Source organism: Anastrepha obliqua, chromosome 2 (genome assembly GCF_027943255.1).
Source record: "Anastrepha obliqua isolate idAnaObli1 chromosome 2, idAnaObli1_1.0, whole genome shotgun sequence".
NCBI classification, from domain to species: Eukaryota; Metazoa; Arthropoda; class Insecta; order Diptera; family Tephritidae; genus Anastrepha; species Anastrepha obliqua.
In genome coordinates this window covers 9,633,584-9,655,433 of record NC_072893.1, presented here as the reverse complement: position 1 = coordinate 9,655,433, position 21,850 = coordinate 9,633,584, and the positions used below count along the sequence as shown (strand labels likewise).

General features: G+C 35.3%; 1 protein-coding gene across 2 annotated transcripts in view; it reads right to left on the bottom strand.

The window, feature by feature from the left end:
- Positions 1-1,911: 1,911 nt before the first annotated feature.
- Positions 1,912-21,850, bottom strand: part of LOC129236836 (loricrin) — a 154,645-nt gene continuing 134,706 nt past the window's right edge. For both annotated transcript variants that reach the window (XM_054871088.1, XM_054871089.1), the window contains 2 exons: positions 21,204-21,374; positions 1,912-3,625 (listed from right to left, as the gene is read on the bottom strand). In XM_054871088.1, the coding sequence (XP_054727063.1) occupies positions 2,640-3,625; positions 21,204-21,374 (1,157 nt within the window). In that variant the 3' untranslated portion in view covers positions 1,912-2,639. The remainder of the gene's footprint in view (positions 3,626-21,203; positions 21,375-21,850) is intronic.

The following is a 21,850-nucleotide window of genomic DNA, read 5'->3' as shown; positions in this document are numbered from 1 at the left end:
GAGAGGCGAGTTCGGGACCTGTCAATTGGCCACCCAGATCGTGCGATATAACGCCGTTATATTATTTTTGTGGGGCTATGTTAAGGCTCATGTCTATTCAGACAAGCCTGCTTGAATTAACGCATTGGAAGCCAACATTAAGCATTTATTTGTGAGATGCCGGCCGAAACATTGGAAAGAGTTTGCCAAAATTGGACTAAACGGATGGATCATTTGAAGCGCAGTCGCGGTCAACATTTGCATAAAATAATCTTCAAATATTGAATTATATGGACTGTACTGTCGATTTAAATAAAAATTTCATGAATTTTTCTGAATTTTACATGTGTTTTTTGAAAAAGTTTTTTGAAAAACTTTCCTATAGCTCTTAAAAAATCGCCCTTTATTGGCATCTAGTTGACGCGGATATCTTGCAAGCTATAATCAAGCGCTTGTGTGACTTCGTACATGCGTCCTAGACTATTAGTTTGCATTATTGTAACATATAATATCACCGCCACCACTTCTTTTGCTAGTTTACAAGTTGAAGTACCTGGACTCGCAAAGTTCAGAGGAAGCTTAAACGCCGAGTACATCTCCACCGTGTAATTGGGGCAATCCCTGAGGAGGCAGAAGTTAGCGCAACATTCCCATCTTTGCACAACTGTGGCAATGCCAGACTCAACAGAACTGTCTTGCCCGCTCCCTTTGGTGCATACAAGAAAGAAAGATCTATTTTCCACTGTCCATGAGACTCACAATCTTAAAAAAAAGTTATTAAATTTCCAAAAAATGATGCAAATCATTTATAAATTGGTTTGAAAATAATTTGCAATTAAGTAATCAAATTAAATAAGATACATAAGCTAACACCAGCAAACGCGTATCCAACAGCAAATTGCATTCACGACTAACGCGGAAAATAATGTGTAGCAACTGGTAGGAGAATTAAAAATTCAGGAATTTAGACAAAGTTGTCGAATTGAATAATCAGTTGGAGGGAAATACATTTTTTAAAATAAAATCTATAGTGTTTTACTAACTTATATAATATAAATAGTTAAAACTTTGCGCTGCTAATCGCAAACTCTCATATTTTTGTAAAAAACATATTTTTTTTACTTTGTAAATGTCTTTAAGCCATTTAGTTTTGAAGAAAAATGAGGAATACTTGTAATAGAAAATATCCTTTAATTGGATATATCACTTGTTTCGAAGGGATAATGTGTTCCTCAGATACTCGTATTAGAAATCATTATGATCTACCTTTTTTCTTCAACCTAAAATCTTATCTTGAAAACTACATAATAAAAACAGAAATTATGTGTCCGCATTTTCGGACTCCGCGACTGATTTGGCATAGGAGTTGCATAGCCTGGTTCTTGAGTTTGTTTTTGCTGTGAACTCGTATTATTCTAAATTCCAATTCTGCTGGATTAAAGACATTTGATTATTTGCAAATTAAATGGTCTTTGTTGCAAAAACCTTAGGTAATTTTTTTTCCTGTCTTCCTGTCCATCTGTTAGGGTACTCAGACCTCAAAAGCTAATGTGCAAGGCAGGCTTCTGCCGTCTTCTTTTGTTAGTTCTGGTGAGCCGCAAGGTTCGTCTTTGGTCTGCTTTTGTACTTATTTATATACTGTTTTACTACTTTTTCTGTACTTATATATTCTTTATATATTCAACGTCCATGCTTATGCTAATGATATTCAATGAAGTTTGTCTAGTAGAATTGGTCTAGTTGGGGATTCGTGTTTTAAAATCTTTAGTGATCAGTCTGTAATTTCACAACGGGATCAGTGAAATTCAAAGAATGCAAAGCATAACGCCCAAAATAGGTTAAAATTTGTTTTACTTCTAGTGTAAGCCAAAAATTAATACTTACTTTTCCGCAAATTTCCTGCCCGTAGTATGAAAGAAGACACAGCTGTAGTAAATTAAATATGTATATATCTTATAATTTCGTTTATTTAATTGATTTCCGCTATTTACATTCCAAAACTCCTTCGACAACCAGTTCTCATAAATTACGTTTATATTCGTATCGGATTTATTAAAATAAAAATTTGTTACATTTGAAATGATTTTTTCTATAAAGTAATTTTCTTTTTTCGCATTTTCGTATGTACATTTCCTACATATTTATTACACTAATTGATTGATAAAATTATTGTTGTATTCATTGTTTTGCATTTTTGCGAGTAATTGCAGCTGCTTCCAAATAATATCGCAGAAAAATAAAATTTCTTTTACCAACTACGTTTTGCGTTTGATTTTATTGTATTTACTTTCCGCTCAGTTATGCAATATTTTTATGGATAGTTTTTGTTAATTTTCCACATACATACACGAAAATGGCATTTCGTTAATATTTTTTTATACTGCCTTGTTTTACAATTACTTATTTCGCATAGTCTCGCAACGCCTAAATTTTTGATTATCATTTTTTATTAAATTTATTTTTATAGTAAAATCAGCTTGTTCCTGCGGCATTTAACTTTCGTTCTTTTCATTATTTCTTGCTTAATTTTTACACAGCTAAAGTAGCAGTATATTTTTTGGTGAGAAGTAAAATAAATTTGTGCTTTTTATAAGAAAATTAAAAATTTAAAATAAATTTCCAAAAAGTTTGATATGAAATAATTTGCCAACTCTTTGCAATTAACCATAGTAGTTCTGGCTCATTGGTGCCTGAGTGGGATAGCTTTTGGCACCCGAAGAACTGGATGCAGGTCCAGAGGAGCTCGACGATGGATTCTCACTGAAGAGGCCACCAAAGTTGCGTGAGCCCAAAATTTCATTGAGTGGATTGCTGCCACCGCTGCTGCCACGATTAGCGCTGCTACCACCGCCTCCCAGTAAGCTGCCCAGGAAGCTGCCAGCACCGCCGCTACCACTACTACCTCCGCTGCTGCCACCACCACCACTAAGCAAACTGCCCAGAAAATTACTAGCACTGCCACTTCCGCCGCTGCTGCTGCCGCTGGTACCACCGCCTCCCAATACAGAGCCTAGCAGACCGCCGAGAATGTTGCTGCCTGATGAGCCACTGCCTGAACCTGATGCGCCGCCACCACCATAACCACCACTGGGCGTGTAGCCACCGCTTGGTTGATAGCCGCCATTGGTGCCACCACTAGCACTACCACCACCACCGCCACCAGCTCCGCCGCCGCCTTGCAAGGTTTTCGCTATTTGGCCGGCAATAATGCCGCTCACAGCTTGACTCACCGCTGGATTGGAGAAGAAATTCGAAAGGAAACCGCCGCCTTCCTTGTCTTTGGGTTTCTGCGGCACATTACCGCCGCTGCCGCCACCATAACCGGGTGCATTTGGCACATAACCACCGCCACCTGCATTGGGATTGTAGCCACCAGGCTGATAGCCACCAGGTTGATAACCACCAGGTTGATAGCCGCCGGGGTGGTAACCTCCAGCTGGTGGTTGATATCCGCCAGGTTGTGGCTGATAGCCGCCATATGGATTGTAACCACCAGCTGGTGGGCTGTTTGGCAATGTGGGATAAAGACTGTGCCCGCCAGAGCCGCCGCCACTATAACCACCAGCACCAGCGCCATTGTGCGCCTCGCTCATATCGGGAATCGGAGCGCTTGGATTGTACGAGTTGTGTGTTGTGCCGGTGCTTACTATGCGCAGGCGTATTTTCATAGGTTGACATGTTTGGGTGGAAATGAATGTGAAGATGTGTGGTGTGGTGTGTATGCGGTGGTGAATACAAAGTGTCTCGGGACATTCAATACATTTCATACATTGGCGAGTTGTGTAAAAAAAAAGCAAATTTTGTTTTGATATAACGGTTTGCATAACGGTTTTTAATAGTTTTAGCACAGATTCACCATAGCAGCAGAGCGCAGCGTAGTTGAGTATAGATTTAAGCACAAAAGCGTTAATACCGAAAAGACAAAGAACAGAATGAAAGTAAAATTACTAATTAGCAACAACAAAATGAATGAGAAATAAACAAATAAATAACACAAATATACACTAATAATACAAAGGATGTAAAGAGTTTATAAAATTATTAATATATTAAATGCATTTAAAAATTAATTGATAAAATGTGGTGAGATTTGAAGTAAACCGTGAACAGGCAGAATCATAAATTTATAAATTTCTAGACCAAGGGACTTCAGGAGTAGAATTTTCGATCAGCGGCCGCCGTAGCCGAATGGGTTAGTGCGTGACTACCATACGGAATTCACAGAGAGAACGTAGGTTCGAATCTCGGTGAAACATCAAAATTAAGAAAAACATTTTTGTAATAGCAGTCGCCCCTCGGCAGGTAATGGCAAACCTCCGAGTGTATTTCTGCCATGAAAAAGCTCCTCATAAAAAATATCTGCTTTTCGGAGTCGGCTTAAAACTGTAGGTCCCTCCATTTGTGGAACAACATCAAGACGCACACCACAAATAGGAGGAGAAGCTCGGCTAAACACCCAGAAACGGTGTACGCGCCAATTATATATATATAATTAGTTTTGGTGTGATATTAGTGAAACAATAGCCAAGATGCATTCTTGAATTACCAGAACACGTATCACAGTAATATGAATCTTTCCGTCTTAAAGTCCGCTGCTCGAGTTCACACTTGAAATCGGCCTGGCGCTATATTGGCGCCGCTCGAGTGCAAAGCGTTAAAGTACCCTTAACTGTAGTCTTTGAAATTCTAATGGTAATTTTTTTGTTCGTGAGGCAAGCAAGTAAGTTGAGATATTTTTTCTTAAGTAAAGTTTGTACTAAATAAGTATAGCTTCAAAGTGAAGTATTGCAGAAGTAATAAAGCACTTTGATTTAATTTATTTAAATTTAATTAGAGAAGACTTTTTTGTTTCATGGAAAAGAGTAAACGTTTTTTGTGAACTATTATAAAGCGATCATATTTGACTAATGAAACAAAATATCTACTAATAAAATAAGTATTCAAATTTAAAAAAAAAAAAAAAAAAACAAGAATGTTTTACTAGTTCTCGAAAATTATGAAGGACATTTGAAATTGCAAATTAAAAGTTTAATTATGCTATCATAAAAAACGTCATTGAGCAAAAATTGTAAAGTTTTTACAAGTTCTTTAGCCATGGGTCTGAATCAACGAACGGTCTCAAAAGTCTCGGTAGGATCCTTTATAAATAGGATCTCCTTTATACAGTGCTACTTAAAATATAAATATCAGAATTATCATCTTATAGGGGTCTCAGCTAATTCTAACTTTGACGTGCGCTGTTAATGTTTCTGCTAAATTTTGGTATTTGAATTCAGGTCTAATTTCAGGCAATACTGATTTTGACTTTGACCACGAAAATCTCCTGTTTAATTTAAATACTTCTATCATTTTCAAGAAATTAAATTTCACTGACGAGGATATCATTATTCGTATAAGGGTTTATGGGTAGTCAGAATTTTCAAATAATTCAATTTTTTTGAATTATCTTAAAGTACAATATCTTCGAAATGTTGTGTGCAAATTTGAAGTGAATCCGACAAATACTTTTCGATTTATTCTCCAATTAACAAAAGGCGCTCGGGCCCGCCGGAGCGGTCCAGCAAAACATTAAATGCGTTTTTCCCACTACAACTATGTTTTTTGAACTGGTGATCACTGGTAGATTCCGCTTGGTAGATTTCTGAAAAATTTATACTGATTTTGAAAAACATAAAAAACTCGTGCATAATCGAAGGATTTTTTTTTTTTTCAAAAAATTCAAATTTTTTCAAAAAATTAATTGTCGTTTTTTTTCTCGAAAATCTGGATAATATTTCCTCAAGCTGCCATATTGTTAATTTTGGAAAAAAGCTTTGATCAGGCACAAGACTATCTATTAATAAAACTAATTTCTCTTATCCAAGGACTTGTTGATCTAAAGACTTGTGAGGATCACCGCAAGGGACTTCTGGAAAAACGAGCTGTACACAAACTGCGATAACTTTTACAAGTATTATTATTTGTTTTTTTTTTTGTTTTTTTTTTTTTTTTAATTTTGCTAAAATCCAGTCGAAACGTGTTGTATTAATGCTGTGTTTTTATTTTTGTAAAATAAATCAATTGATTAGCAAACAAAATTATTGAAAATCATCAATTTTTCGGGCCTTTGACTACCCCTAACCCCATAAGTCATATGTTGATGACCTATCGGTAGTTCTAACGAAAAGTTATCCTGCTTTGATTACGCCTTTCAAACACATTTCACACATGCCACTTGCTGCTGGAGTCTTTCTTGATGACTGGAAATTGGCTTTTATTACGACTGCCCTTAAAAGCGGCAATAAAAATGATGTTGAGAATTATATGCCAATTTTCAAGTTAACCACAGTTTCAAAGCTGTTTAAGGGCATAGTAAAAGACAAAATATACTTTGCAGTTGAATATTTTTCATGTCTCAATCAAAATGGGTTTGTTCCGGGCAGACTTTTGTTAACTGATATAGCTGCTTTTAAGGAGGATTATTTGGATACATTCCAGAGAGGTGTTCTAATGAACGCAATCTATATAGTGTTTTAATATTGATTGCTAAACTTGAGGGTTTCAGCTTTCACTCTCAATTTCTAAAGTGGGTACCTTGCTATCTTAGTAATAGTGTTCTTTGACTTGATAATGTAACGCCTTGTTTTTTGTTTTTTGCTTCTTCCTCTGGTATTCCCCCAAGGTTCTATACTAGACCCGTCACATTTGTTCTTTTCATTAACGAAATTTCCTACTGTTTTTCCAAGTGTAATTTTCTTCTATAAGCGAATGATCGGAAGATCTATTACGAAATTAAATATCCAGAAGATTCACACGTAGTTCGTGAGTTTGTAATCGTGTATTTCTCAACATTAGTAAAGGTCACTATACTTCTTACGCGAAAGTTTTTGATTTTGTTCCAACACTTTCTAACTCTTGGCAACTTCGACCCCAGTAAATAAAGAACCCCAATCTAAAATATCAACTGCTAAATTAGTTATATTAAAATCAAAGTTTCTAAAACAAAAAATAGTAGTCACATTATCAGGATACAAGTCATTAAACTCATAGAATTCTTTATGAAGGATAAGTGATACATGATGCAAACCAGGGGTAGACAGATGGTCTACGCATTCTAGTAAAAAAAAATGTATAGTACCATTAATGAAAATGAGATCGAGAATTCGGGAAAGACTATTTGAGAAATTATTTATCTGAACCAGTCCAAAACTTAAAAACTTATCAATCAAATAGGTTTCAGATATACCACTAACATTGTTTGGACATAATGCAGGACTATCATCTATACTAGACCATTCAATATTACTCAGATTGAAGTCCCCAAGAACACAAAAGTTGCCATTACTTGAGGTTAGAGCTAAAACGGTATTCACATGTGCTCTTTGCAGTGAATCAGTACTTGACGGAGGAAAATATTTGAAGCACCATTCACAGAGACGCACAGCTGATCCAGGAGTGTATCATTGTTTTTCAGATATACTGGCGCAGCGGTACTTCTGTTGAAAAGCTATTAAAACTCCTCCTCCTCTGCAGATACCAGTTTTCCCGACATTGGGCGAGAATCATGATAAGTGTAGCAAAGTTTTGGTGATTGAATCACATAAAATGTGGAATTCCAAATTCTGCGGAAGATACCTGGACCTTTGTACGTTTGCAACGGCGAATATCGCAGACGATGGAAGAATGAGCAGTATGAGCTTTACGGCGACATCAACATAGCGCAGCGGCCCCACTGACTAGATCAGACTAGACTAGATTGAATGGATACATACGGTTCACTTCTGTATGTAAGTATTCGATACGGTACCAGCTGGTGGTAGCAGAGCAAGGGGAAAGCCTTGTTTGCGCTTTTTTTTTTAAATCAGGAGGAAAAGTACTTGGCTTCACTTGGTGACTCTAGTTGGTGTCGTTTAATTCGAGAAAGAAACTATTGGTGCGCTTTTTTAAACTCAAGCGTGAGAAAGAGGTTAATGGGGCGCAGCGTTGGAGTTTTGCGAACTTTGATCTCTCTTAATTTTGTTAACTTTCAAATCTCATCACATTTAAGGTATTCATCTAATATTTAGTATACTTTCTGTTGTAAATTAAATTGGCTAAACTACTAAGTAGATGGGTAAACGAATGCATTAATAATGAAGAGTACTTAAGCGTAGTTTGAAAAATCCATTGAAAATTTGTTTCTTATCGTACTTTTATGCATGTTGTTTTATTCACTAATTAAAGCCATTACGCTAATAACACACTTTACGCTAAATTTCGTTAATTTTGGGTATGATTTCGTTGAATTTCGTTTTTTGCAATATGTTGTCATTTTTATTTTTTATTATTATATTCTTATTTTCAATTTTTTTTTTAATATCAAACAACTTTTCAAGTTCGCTAAATATTATAAGTCTTTAGTTGTGTATTTTATTGTTTAAATACAAGAATCTTAACAAAAATAAAATCAAATGTTATTCCTAATCGAATGCGCCTATTTACAATTATTATTTATTACTTTATTACTCATTGTTTTTGTTGTTAGTATCTGTCATTGACACTATGCGTTAGTTGGGATTAAAATGAACACAATTCTCGTATTATGAATGCCATAAAATGCCAAATTCAACACTAAATGCCCAAAGGTGTAGTAAATCTAATTGCATTACTGCTATGCTTACACACATACATGCATACATTAGTGGTCATGTGTGCGTGCTTGGTAGCCTTATTGCCTTATTGTTTTATTAGTTGCGAATTTTGAATGGCTATGCGTAAAGTATTGTAAAAAAGTGTTAGTAGCATTTAGGGAAATTATTTAGATATTTAATTAATTAATTAATTTAATTTTTTGATTGTATTTGTTATGAATAGTTGGCAGCTTTTGCTTCAGTTTCCGCTTCTATGCTTTTTATTAATAATAATTAATTGTGATGTGTGATTATACGTGTGTGTGTGTGTGTGTGTACATGCAAATGAGTAGCAACGGACGGAACTGCAATAATAAATTAAATTTTCTATTTAATTGTAACTTTCATAAAATAAAAGGAAGTGATTTTTGCTTGCGTAAAAAAATAATCAAATAAGTTTTATTTCGAGCTTTCATACAAAAATATTTGCGGTGAACAAAATTATATTCTATATACTCGCACTAGACAAACATACGCTAGAATACCTACTATGTAGCGCAGTTATACATACAAATGCCTAGGCTTATATGCACGCACGTGATGCTTGAGTACTTGTTTTTGTTTTTTGGTTTTATAAATCGTACGAGAAAACTTTTAAATGCCAACACCTTGCAACAAAATGCTTATAGGATATTTGATTTTTGTTGTTTTTTTTGCAATTTTTTTTTTTTTTGCTATGAAATTTATGTACATTTTTGTGTGTTTAAAATACTTTTGATTTTGTTATTTTTTGATTACAATGTTGCCATGCAGTTTGAGGGGTTTCAAAGTCACCACAGGGGGTTGCTAGTTTTACTGTAACTTATTTTACTCATTTATTTCGCTGCTGTAGTTTTCAGATAACTATCAGTTTATACAAATTTTTGAATACAGTTATGTTTGTTTTACGCCTATAAATATGCAAAGTATGCAGAATTCCGTAAACGCTCAATATTAAACACCAACTTTTGCGATTTTTTTAGAATATCTTTGCATAAAAATTAGTGCTTAGACTTCAATGCACCGTTTGGTGTATATTTCAAAAGAATTAAAAATACTAGAATTTATGTATTTAGGCTTATTCTGCATTCTGTTTTGGCTTAGAAAGCAAAACGAAGAAATTTCAAAAAGTAGAAATTTTAAAACTAAAAAATTTGAAACAGTGGAAAAGTAGAAAAACGAAACAGGTTTAAAAGAAAATAAATTTCAAAAAGTAAAAATTTTAAAACTAAAAAATTACAAAATGTAAAAACTTTAAAGCGAAAAAATTTCAAAAAGTAAAAATTGTAAAACGCAAAACTTTCAATATGAAGACTTTTCTAACAAGTTCTTAAAACAAAAAAATATTAATGCGAAAAAACCGCAGAAGAAAAAAAAGTCAAAAGAAAAAAATTTTAAAAGGAAAATATTTGAAAAGGAAAAAATTTCAAAACGAAAAATTTCAAAAACGAAAAAATTTTAAAACGAAAAAATTTCAAAAAGTAGAAATTTTAAAACTAAAAAATTTGAAACAGTAGAAAAGTAGAAAAACTTAAAAAAAAAATTTAAAAAGTAAAAACTTTAAAGCGAAAAAAATTCAAAAAGTAAAAATTTTAAAATGCAAAACTTTCAATACGAATACTTTTCAAAAGAAAAAAAGGTTTCCAAGCGAAAAAGATTCAAAAAGTAGAAATTTTAATATTAAAAAATTTCGAGCAATGAGCAATGAAAACTTTCACACAATTAATAATTGCATACTTCGGGTCACTTTTCACATTTATGAATTTGATTAAAAATCATTACATATCAGTTTTTCGATTATCAGCGCTTTAAAATTCTACCCAATGCGGTTAAATATTTAATAATCCCACGCGAATTTGACAAAAAATCGAAATACATGATTAGGCTGAATAGTTTAGCATTCATTTGACAGCCTATACAAATTTTAAATAGCCACAAAGCTTAGAGAAACTATATGTGAAAAACTGAAATACTGCATGTTGCATAGTTTCAGGCGTATTACAACTGTTTTCTGTTTTGTTTTTTGTATTTTATATTTTTTTGTTTGTTTTTCTTTTGTTTTTTTTTTTTTTTTTTGTTTAAACTTTCGTTAATACATACGTATGTATGTCCTTGTGGCTGCTTTGTTTAAATAGTTCGATAGATTTCATATAGTTTAATATCTTACATCGGTTCAACGTTTTTGTGGGTCGCTTTATTTCATATTCGTAAACAACTTTTCCGGTAAAGGTTGCCGAATTGCATATAATTTTATATTAATTATTTCACAATTTTAAATTTTTGTTTATTTTTTATCATTTGGCATTTTTAATTAAATACAATTTAATTTATTTACTCGTTTCGCTTTAAATTTTACTATACAAAGTGGTTTTTCATGGTTTTTGTTTTTTTATTTGGCTTATACTATTAATTTTAAATTTTTTTCCATAATTGATTTGTGTTCATAAAAAAAATTTCTTTACTTACTAGTGCGCAGTTCGTTGTGTCATTTTCAATAAGTTTTCAGAAAAATTAAAAAACCTTTTAATATGTGAAAAATAAGCTTTAGCTTTACAGAATCAAATGGGTAACACAGATATGCGTTTATATTGAATAACTGATTAGTAATTTAAAAAAAAAATATTTTTCAAAAATTTAAAATCGTTTTCAAAATAAGTTCATATTTTTTCTTTTTATCTGCATTTTTCAAGTAAATCATAGGTGGCTCAAAGGAGTCGTAATGCAAGATAGCCATTGTGGCTCTTCCACCGTCGTTCAAATCCATTATTTTACGGTTGAATGGCTAGAAAAGTATTTGTGAGGACTTTTCAATAAATACAAAGTGGCGCAAAATTAATCATAATATTTATTATTTTGTAACTTTTATTTGGGTAACTTTTTTACGCGGCATCACAATGGGCTATGAACCTGAGTGTGTCCCGCTTCAACCTAATACATTTTTTTCTAAATTAAAAAATAATTTCGAGTGACGGAAATCTTTACTTTGACTTTTACGCGCTCTATTGCTTGTTTATTTCCCAAGTGCCAAATGTGATAGACGTCAACACCATTTACAAAAGTTATAATTTTTGCTATAGGATGATTAATTTTGCGCCATCTTGTATTATTAGACTTACTCAGAACTATTTTTTTGCCACAAAATATCTTAAAGACTTAGTCACAAATGTTTTTTCGCTACAAAATATTGCAAAATGTTGCACACTCCTAAAATAATAAACTGGCTTTTGACTCACAAAGCTTTTGAAAAATTCCTATATTCAATATTTGGAGAGTTTGTGGTAAAAACATTTTTTAGGACGATGGTAATGCCTTTCAAATATTCAACAGCAGATCTTATATACTCCTTTGCCAAATTATTCGACGTGCATAACTGCAATGGAGTTCATTTTAGCAAAACACGGAAAAAATAGAAAAAAAGTATAATAAAAAATAAAAAATTAAAACAAAAAAATTAAAACAAAAAAATAATAATAAAAAAATTCTACTTTTTATAACATATTTTCGGCGCAATATTTTCTAATAGATTTGCTTGAGTTACCAAAATTTGAAATTATATGGATTTTATATATACAAGGCTGTGCAACGAACAGCGGCACTCAGAGTTGCCTAAGCCTACCGCACTGTCTCTGGCGCTGCAGTCTCTGTGACTCAAGGTTCGGGGGCGAATGGATGCGTGGGACTCCAAGAAGAAACACGTTATCACTAGCATCTCAGAACGGCGATGCCAAACCGTGCTGCAGTGGTAAAGCCGATGGGACACTGAATCGACCAGCAGATACACGGCGAAACTCATTCCGCCAATAGACAAATGGGTCCAAAGGAACTTCGCGAAAGTGAATTACTTCTTAACTCAGTTCCTTTTGGACCGCGGATACTTCCGTAGGTACCTATAACACATAGGCAAGGTAAGCGATACCAAATGCATATACTGCGACGAGCCGAATGATGACGCTGAACACACATCTAATTGAGATATAGACTCGTGAAAAGAGCGACTTTGAGAAAGCAGATTGACAACAACGCGCCGAGCAACATAATCAACAAAATGCCTGAACGCGAGGGCAACAGGAATGCAGTAAAGAGATACATCGGGACGTACTACAGAAGAAAAAGCTAGACCTCGACAGAATGCAACAAAGTGAAGCCGCATAGACACAAGAAGACGAGCCTATAGCAAGAAAGCTCGGTACAAATATGGTTGACTCAGACGTGGATGAATAGAATAGGAATTGGTCCTTTTTAGATGCTGTTCTGGGCCCTCCCGAAGTAATGCGGAAAGTAGTCCCGGGAAGAGAGTCTCCACAGAAGAGGAAGAGGGATTGTTTTAGTGGCCACACCACTCGACGGACAACGGTCGCAGTCATTTGGTCGAAGTCATTTTGAACCACACCTCATCCCCAAAAAAAAAAAATAAAAATACACAAAAATTGTATAATTTTACAAAGTTTTACAATCATTCTAAAGCGTGGTATCAAACTCGCTTTAACAGTTAAGGAAAAAGAGCACTAAAACTGTCTTTTATTTCGAAATTTCACAAAACACAAACAGCAGAAACATTCGATTTGGAATTCGATTAAGAATGAATGTATCTTTTAATTGAATTTTCGCTTCTGAAGTGGTCAGTGGGAGAAATGCAAAACTAGCTAAATGCGCACATACGCACGCACCAGCGAATGAACAACAAAATAACAAGAAAAATAGAAGCCGCAGCACGTGTGAAATTGAGTAAATCTAATAAAATCAGTTAAAAATAAAGGATCAAAGAAAACCATCTGAAAAAAAGAGCAAATCCACAACGAGCAAAACTATTTTTTTTTTTCATTTTTAAACTCAAGGGATTATGAGCTAAATTCCCCTCGAAACTAAATTTTACTTTAAAAATCACAAAAAAAAGAGAGGAAAGCTTTTGAAGACTCAGAATATATTAATTAAATTCTTTTCAGCTGAGTGAAGTGACTGCTATCATTTATACGCTACAAAAATCATTATTCATCAAAATCATCATTCAGCAGCTGAATTATTAACAGAAACGTTACTGCCCATTGAAGTCTTATTATCGCCTGGTTGTGTATGAAAAATAAGGCTCCACTCCTGATATGCATCAAATCATCTCTCTTTGAATATTGACAAATCTCCACAATCGAAACACCAAAATCTTTGCCCTATGAGCCATCTCTTCCTAATTTTTATTATTTATCAACATTTGTATCTACAATTAACTATAAAATACAACAAATTTATAGCTTATAGCTATGGCTTCTGTGGCCTTAAAGTAGACTGAGAGATGCCTTTAAATTTGTTTTTATTATTTTAAATTGTGCATGGAAAATAATACAGTAATTATATCATCGAAAGAGGAGGGATGTGCAACTTGATAGCTGATCCTACGAAAAAATGCTTCTCATCTCTCACTATCAACCTCCCTTTGCTTTTCCTTCACGCTGGTAGTGCTGTTAACTTTCATCGCTTGGAAAATCACAGTGGAAAGTAAGAGAACAAATAAAGCAAGATGAACACCGTCCCTTAACAGACTAGAGTCTCGAGGCCGATAACCTTTTCCCCGAAGCTAATTTCTGTGAAACCGCAACAAAAACCTCGGGTTGATAATCGAACCTAACGATGACGGTGGCAATTACTGCTACAACAACAACAACATGACGGAGGCAGTGCTCCACCTAGGACTGTCATGCTAAGAGAGAAGAAGAATAATTATATGTATCTTCGATAGAAGTGAAGTTAGTAGCGATTTGCGTAACGCTCAGAAATAAATCAGCTTCTGCTTTCGTGAATGGTGAAGACGGTAAGGGCTTTACTCGTTAAAGGCATTTCTGGCATTCTTATTCTTTCCAAGATAATTTTGGTTTTCGGACACCAGCTCACAAGTAGGTATGATACAACAAAAAATCCATAGTTTTCAAATGGAAACTAAATTTGAAATTTTTCCGCAACGAAATATTATGCCAAAAAAAAAACACAATTATAAAAATTATACAAAAAAAAAAAACAAATGACAAACCTATAGCTGTTTAAAATTTGTGTGGAAAGCAACTTTAGCAAAAAAACAGAAAAAAGTATTTACAAAAAACAAACAGCTGATCAATTTTTTGTTAATTTAAAATTTTTGTGCATATAACAACAAAAAAAAAAATAGAAAAAAACTTGTAAAACTGCAAAATATGTTTTTTGTGTTTAGAAATATATGTATAATATTACAATTATGCATAATATTTCTTTTTAATAATATACAGTGAGTGCCGCTGAAAATCATACATCTAAGTTTTTACAATATTTGCAAGGATTTCGAAGTTTACCTTTCTGTTACAAAAAAACTATTCATATTCCAGCAGAAAATGTAGAAATCTTGAGACTGTGATTTAGTCTTAGATTTTAAGTCTTACAAAAATTAACAAACATTCAAAAATCGAAATAAATTTTTTCATTTTTTTTTTATTCGGGAGAGAAATTTTTAAGTCTTACAAGGCTTGAGACCGTGATTTAGTCTTAGAGACTTTTTAAGTTTTACAAAAATTAACAAACATTCAAAAATCGAAATAATTTTTTTCATTTTTTTTTTATTCGGGAGAGAACTTTTTAAGTCTTACAGAAAATCAACAAAATCTCAAAAATTTCGAAATGAATTTTTTTTTTTGGACAAGTATGGAACATGAGGAAGAAGTATAAGGAAGTCTTAAACCTGAGTTAGCAGCTATCACCAATCTATAACTTCAATTCTTACTTTCAACTCCATGTAGTACACCCTGGTAACCTGAGAAAGCGATAAAGCATAGCCTGAAGATGAGTTATAGAATCTGCGTGGGAGTCATGGTCAGGGCTAATGAGAGGGGGATCTTTTCGGGAGGGCTACTTTGACATATGCAAATTAAAAGCCTCTCGAAGTTCGCAGCGTCTGTCTCGAAGCGAGCGGCTGCAAAAGGTGTCTGTTTTTCAAGCTATTGAGTATCTGGTCATCTTGCACGTGGAGCTCAGCAGATCTTACTTATGCTTGCAACTTTTGGTTGTAAGCCACGTTTTTTAAGCTTTAGATATAAAAATATAAAATTAAACCCGCGAGGAATAGAGTCTCCAAGTGGTGCGCACAAAAATGTGGAAAATCCAGCTGCTACGGCGGCATGCATGTCGGATTTGGAGGTGCATAATTTGTGTTTATGCGGAAATAGTTCTACAACTGCTGTAGTTTTGCAGCGCATTTGGTTTTCGGTAAAATGCGCTAAATTTGATGCAGCTACCTTCAACGGTTTAGAAGTTATGAGGTTTTTTGCCAAGATTTTACTCCACAGAGTTGATGCACGAAATTGTTTAGTTCTGTGGAGAATCTGCGTAAATTGTTAACCGAGAGTCTTATAACTACTAAATATTTATAATAAAAGAAAAGAAGAAGAAAAAGTACAAGCATTGAAGAGAATATCAACTGTACGAATCACCACACACGTAGTAGCGACGGTTACTATATAGTGCGAAGGTATTTTTAACCCAACCGCACGGCCAAAAACAAAAAAAACGATTTTTTGAGGCACCCACTGCAATAATCATTTGAATAAAATTTACAGAATTTTTTTGTTTCGCAACATTGAAAAGAGTGTCAATAGTACGGGTTTTAGTAACACTCACTGTAGTAATCATTTAAAAATTATTTATATGCAATTTTTCCTAATCTCCATTTCAGAGATAAGCGCAGTTTTTTGCACACTTCTAAGCCTTTTCCTTTGATTTTCTTAAACGCAGTTTTTTACAAACAAAAATTATTTATATTTACGAAAAAGTACAAATATTGAAGAGAGTATCAATTGTACGAATATTTAGTGACACTCACTGCAGTAAACATTTGAAAAATTTTTATATGCAATTTCTCCAAATCTCCATCTTAGTTATGCAGGCACTTCTCTGCGCACTTCTAAGCCTTTTCCTTTGATTTTCTTGTATGCAGTTTTTTTATAAAAAAAATTATTTTTATTTTTTAATATTTTTTTACCTTAAATTATTACGGAGTGAGCAGCAGCATTTAGTATACAATCCAGAAAGCAGCAACAAAATTGAACCACATAATAAAATCGAAACAATTCGCAACCCATTAAACACTTAATAAACGCTGACCAATAATAACAACACTATAATATCTTGCCACATGGACGTCATGCAACATTACGTGCTGCGTCCGTAGGCCAAGCCTTGCGACACAAACGCCGTCAACAAAGCATAACCGCATGCAACAATAGTCAATGTCTGCCAACTTGCTGCGGCGCCTCCACGATGCGCTGCGCCCGACGGGTGTGCCTGCGTCTGGCGATTGTACGGATTCTGATTCTGATACTGCGGCGGCGGTTTGTTGTACATGTTCGCATTCTGATAGCCCACATTGCTGTTGCCATAGTAGCCGCTGGGTGGCGCCAATCCACCGCCACTGCCACCTAATATGCCATTGCTGCCGCCAGGCGGGCCACCAGTGCCGGCTGGCATCGAATAGTATGGCTGTTGACCGAACACGAACGATGGGCTGTAGGGGTTGACCGGTTGTAGGCCAGCTGGATAGCCGGGATTCAGCACGCTACCTGGATGATTAGGTTGAGGAAATTGTTGAAATGAGGGCGCTTGTGTGGGTGAATTGTAAGGGAAAATGGGCAAATTGGGTAAGATCGGCACCGATTGGGGCGCACCGAAGACATAGTGTGGATCAATGCCGCCGGTACCGCCGTTCGGGCGTAACTTTTGTCCATTGCCAGGCGTGCCATTGTCGCTGCCATCATGGCCATTGCCATAATTTGCGTTCACATTGTTGCTAGCTTTACCCGCATAACCGTTATTTATGTTGTTAATACCGCCACCTGGTGATGAGTTGCTACCGGTGGCGGAGGATGATGAGCCGCCATTGCTGTTATAGTATGTGTGTGTGTTTAGCGTTGGATTGGAGGCGGCGGATGAGAAGATGGCATGCTCGGGACCAGGTTTGTAACTGGATCCTGAGCATAATGAACAAGCAATGCGTACGAATATTACGAGATGGAGGGTGTAGAGGATGAGATACATTTTTTTTTATTTACGTTTTCGATGTGTTTGTTAGGCAGCAGCCGGAGAGGTGAAGAGAAAACCGAGAGAAATGCATTTGTTAATTGCAAGTGATGAGAGTTAAGTAGAGCTGGATATGTGTTGTTAATTGTGAAACGAGCTACACTACATAAAATTTGTATTATATACATAAATACATAATCGTAAGTGTGGATAAGTAAGGCATGCGTGAATTTGACACTTAAGTGATGTGATTTCTAACGCAATAGGGTGTCTACAAACAAACGTAAGAAATGCAGTGCATACTTCAAGGCGTGCAGACTTATTTTGGTAATTTAAGAGCTACCACAAATTATTTTCGATTACATTTTACACTTCATGTTTAATGCTGAGTGATTTCAATGATTGGGCAATGAATGAAGCAATGAAATATTGTTTTTTTTTTCAAAATCATAAAGAATAACTTAAAATTTTTTTTTTTTTTTGAAAAAGCAAAATATGAAAAGTTAACAAATATGTAAGTTGGTGTGGCAAATGCTTTCCATTAGTTATCAGAGTGATTGAATTTGCGTCATTAGAGTGATAATCGTGATTTTCATGTATTTTTGCGTGTTGTGATGTGGCCATTTTTGCGATGATATTTGCAAGCGTTGTGAGACCAATTCGTAAACTTTGTTTGATTATATTCGTTTGAAGCAGATTTTGTTATCCTATTTGTGAATGTTTACCAATAACTGTGTTGATATCCTACTAAGCTTTAACAATGCCTCTAACTTGAATATAAAAACAAAAAAAGCCTAGTTTTTGTGAACATTTTCTGGGTATTAAAAACAAAAAAATTCATTTAATTGCAGTTGCCGCCAAAAAAGTAATGCTGAGCTTTCACACTTGCGGCGTTAGAGCTTTGGGAAGTAAGAATCTTACTATATAGAGCCTTAGAAAAAGCATGTGAAGTAATTAAAAAGATAATGGACCTAAAAGTGCAAAAAATTCTTACTAAAAATGGGTTCCCGCACTAATATTGGGTATGGGATTAAGTTTCCGCCTTCGTAATAGAGGTGACGCTGCTGGTACTATTTTTGTGTTTGCTCTCGTAATATACTGCTGATTTGAAGGTGTATGTGTGAGGTCTCGAGCGTAATAGTTGACATTCATTTGAAGCGTAAGATCCTTTTTTATCTCACGTCAAAAATGTCTACATTCGCCCCGAAAAACAGCACTTCCGGGAAGTCTTACTTCTCGATTACCTTTTAAAAAAAAGTGCAGTTGAAACGTGACGTATATTGATCAAAATTTACGTTTATCTTACTTCTCGATTACCTTTTAAAAAAAAGTGCAGTTGAAACGTGACGTATATTGATCAAAATTTACGTTTATCACGCTCCATCGAATACAACTTGTGCATATATACCAGGTGTATACCTATGAAATGAGAATTTTTCTTTCGATTTCAAACGTTTATTAACAAAAATCGTTACAAATTTAATCTTCAAAATAATAGCCGTCGCTAGTGACACATTTTTCCCATCTCTCAGGCAATTTGTGGATGCCGCGCGGAAAAAAATTTGCCGTCTTTGGCCGCAAACCAATCATCGAGCCATTTTTTGGCTTCTTCGTGAGAATTGAAGCGCTGCTCGGAAAGTGCGTGGCCCATCGATACAAACAAATGATAATCGGAAGACGTGATGTCTGGTGAGTAAGCCGCATGCATTAGCGGTTCCCAATCGTACGCCTCCATCAATTCCCGGGTCGGTCTTGGCGGTGCATTGTCATCAAGCATATTATGGGCGTTTTAGGTGTATAGCGCTGATCAAATCGGTCAATTGTCGTTGGTAGAGTGCACCGTCAACTGTTTCACCTGGTTTTAATAGCTCGTCCCAAATCATACCACGCTGATCCCAGAAAACACGCAGCATTGCCTTGCGGCCAAAGCGATTTGGTTTGGTCGTTGTTTTTGACTTGTGGCCGGGCGGACCATACGATCATTTGCGCCTGGGATTGGAGAAATACACCCATTTTTCATCACTCGTAACGATTCGATGCAAAAAAGACTTCCTTTTGAAACGGGAGAAGCGTTTTTCTTCAATTGATAACAGAAAATCAACGATGTCGGCAAATCGTAGTTTGAAGGCACGGAAATCGACATTTTTAAGAGCGACAAAAATGCATTGTTGTATGAAACGTAACAAACAATGAACTGAATATTGTTGACAGATGACCGACGAAAAAAACAAGACACTTGGGAAAGTTTAAAAATACTCCTAGCGACATGTATGGACTAGTATCACTTCATAGGTATATACCTGGTAGTGGTTGCGACGCTTCCAAAGTGGCAGTTTCGACGTGAGTACGAACTGGCTTATGTTTCAGCCGCGGACATCGTAGTCAAATGGTTTCGAAACCCTCACTATGAAATAAGAGATGATAAAAAAAGTTTTTTAATAGCGGCCGACTCTCGAAAGGTAATAATAAGCGTCCGAGTCCGTGTTTGCCATGAAAAAGTTCGGCTCAAAACTGTGGAACAACATCAAGACGCGTGCCAAAAAGAGGAGGAGGAGCTCGGCTAAACACCTAACATAAGTTTAGGTGCCAATTATAAATTTTAAAAGAAAAAAGTTCCCGAAACGTTCTATGATTTGATTTGAAATTGTTTTTGTGGTAGGTTGCCATACCTGTGATTAACATTCCGACTAAAATTGTATTGCCATTACTTGACATTTGTAAACGTTACACCGTCTTGAGTGAATCTACCTTTGCACGTGTTATCGATTTTTTACAGTTTTAACAAGAAGTTTGTATTAAACGTTGCCTTAAAAATGGATTGAGTGGTGCAAAAAACTTAGAAATATAAGGCGACTGTTTCGGTATTAAGATACTCTTTCTCTTCCCGATCTCTTAAGATTCATCAATGAATCCAAATAATATGCGAAAGAGCGACCTCGAACCTATTTTTCTGTCTTACCATCCATGTTGAATCTATCCTGCCTCTCTATTCTTTCTACCCCAATCTATCTGGGTGTAGTACAATGGTCTTCCTGAACTTCGGCTTGGACTTGTTCAACCACCTACAAATCCAATCTAAAACAATCTAAAGAAATCAGCCGTGTACGAATGACATTCACTACTGAATCTGATCTAAGATACTCGTGAATCCATCGAGGATGACGAACGTAGTAGCAGACCGTCGACATCGATAAAACAAAAAGTCTACGAGTTATTCACTACTCACAACTAGGCGTCATTTATGAAAGACCCCTTGTTATATTCCCTTAAAAAATTTATCGAAATGCGAATGTAGTGCCCATACCACGGCTAGAGTTTTTATGGGACCACTTTTAGTCAGTAACCATTCGGAGCCCACGCGCATTCTCCGCAGTAAAGCCCAACAGATGCAAGTGGAAAGCTCAGCACTTTTTATTTGCGAGAATTCTAATGCTCAGTATATTTTTTTTATATTTGCCAAAAAACTCAAACTATAAAATATCCGAAACTATGCCTAATTGCTGTCTTACGAGTACAAAGTAAAACTGAAATTTTTATAAGAAAAGAATGAAATAAAATAAAAAATGTAATCACCTGACGGATTAACTGGCGCCGATGACGCTGAGCTGGAGCCAGACTTCCGCTGACATTTCGGATAGTTGCCGCAGTCCTTGCCTTCGCGTTGAGTGTAGCTGCACGAATCGCTGGTGATGACGCACTCCTCATTGGGCAGACAGCCAATATCGTTGCAGCCACGTCCATACTCTGCAGTGGCGTAGTAAATGGCGCGACAAAATTTGACGACAACATGGGTAGGCGTTTTTTATGATCGCAGTTGTTGTTGTTGTTGTTGCGATTGTTGAATTGATAATGGATTTGTAGGGCAGAAATAATAAAATTTATACAATAAAAAATGAAGCATAGAAAAAGGAAAAGAAAAGAAAGTAAGCACAAGAATGGAGTAGATAATAAAAAATCACAACAAAAACAAACGAAAAATGTTGTATACTCGTAAAGGGACCAAAGGGATGACGAATGGAATAGAATGGAGTGCACAAATATTTGTGTGACAGTGTGTTTCGGGTCTAAGTGTGGAGGGTCTAGCAAATGGGCTGATAATAAATAATGTTATGACATGTTGACAACATTGGCGCGGGTGAAAATTACTCAAATATTTACAAAATGTTGCGGAAATTGATGGAAAAGTGAAAATGTGTGAAAGATGCGTAGCCTTATGCATG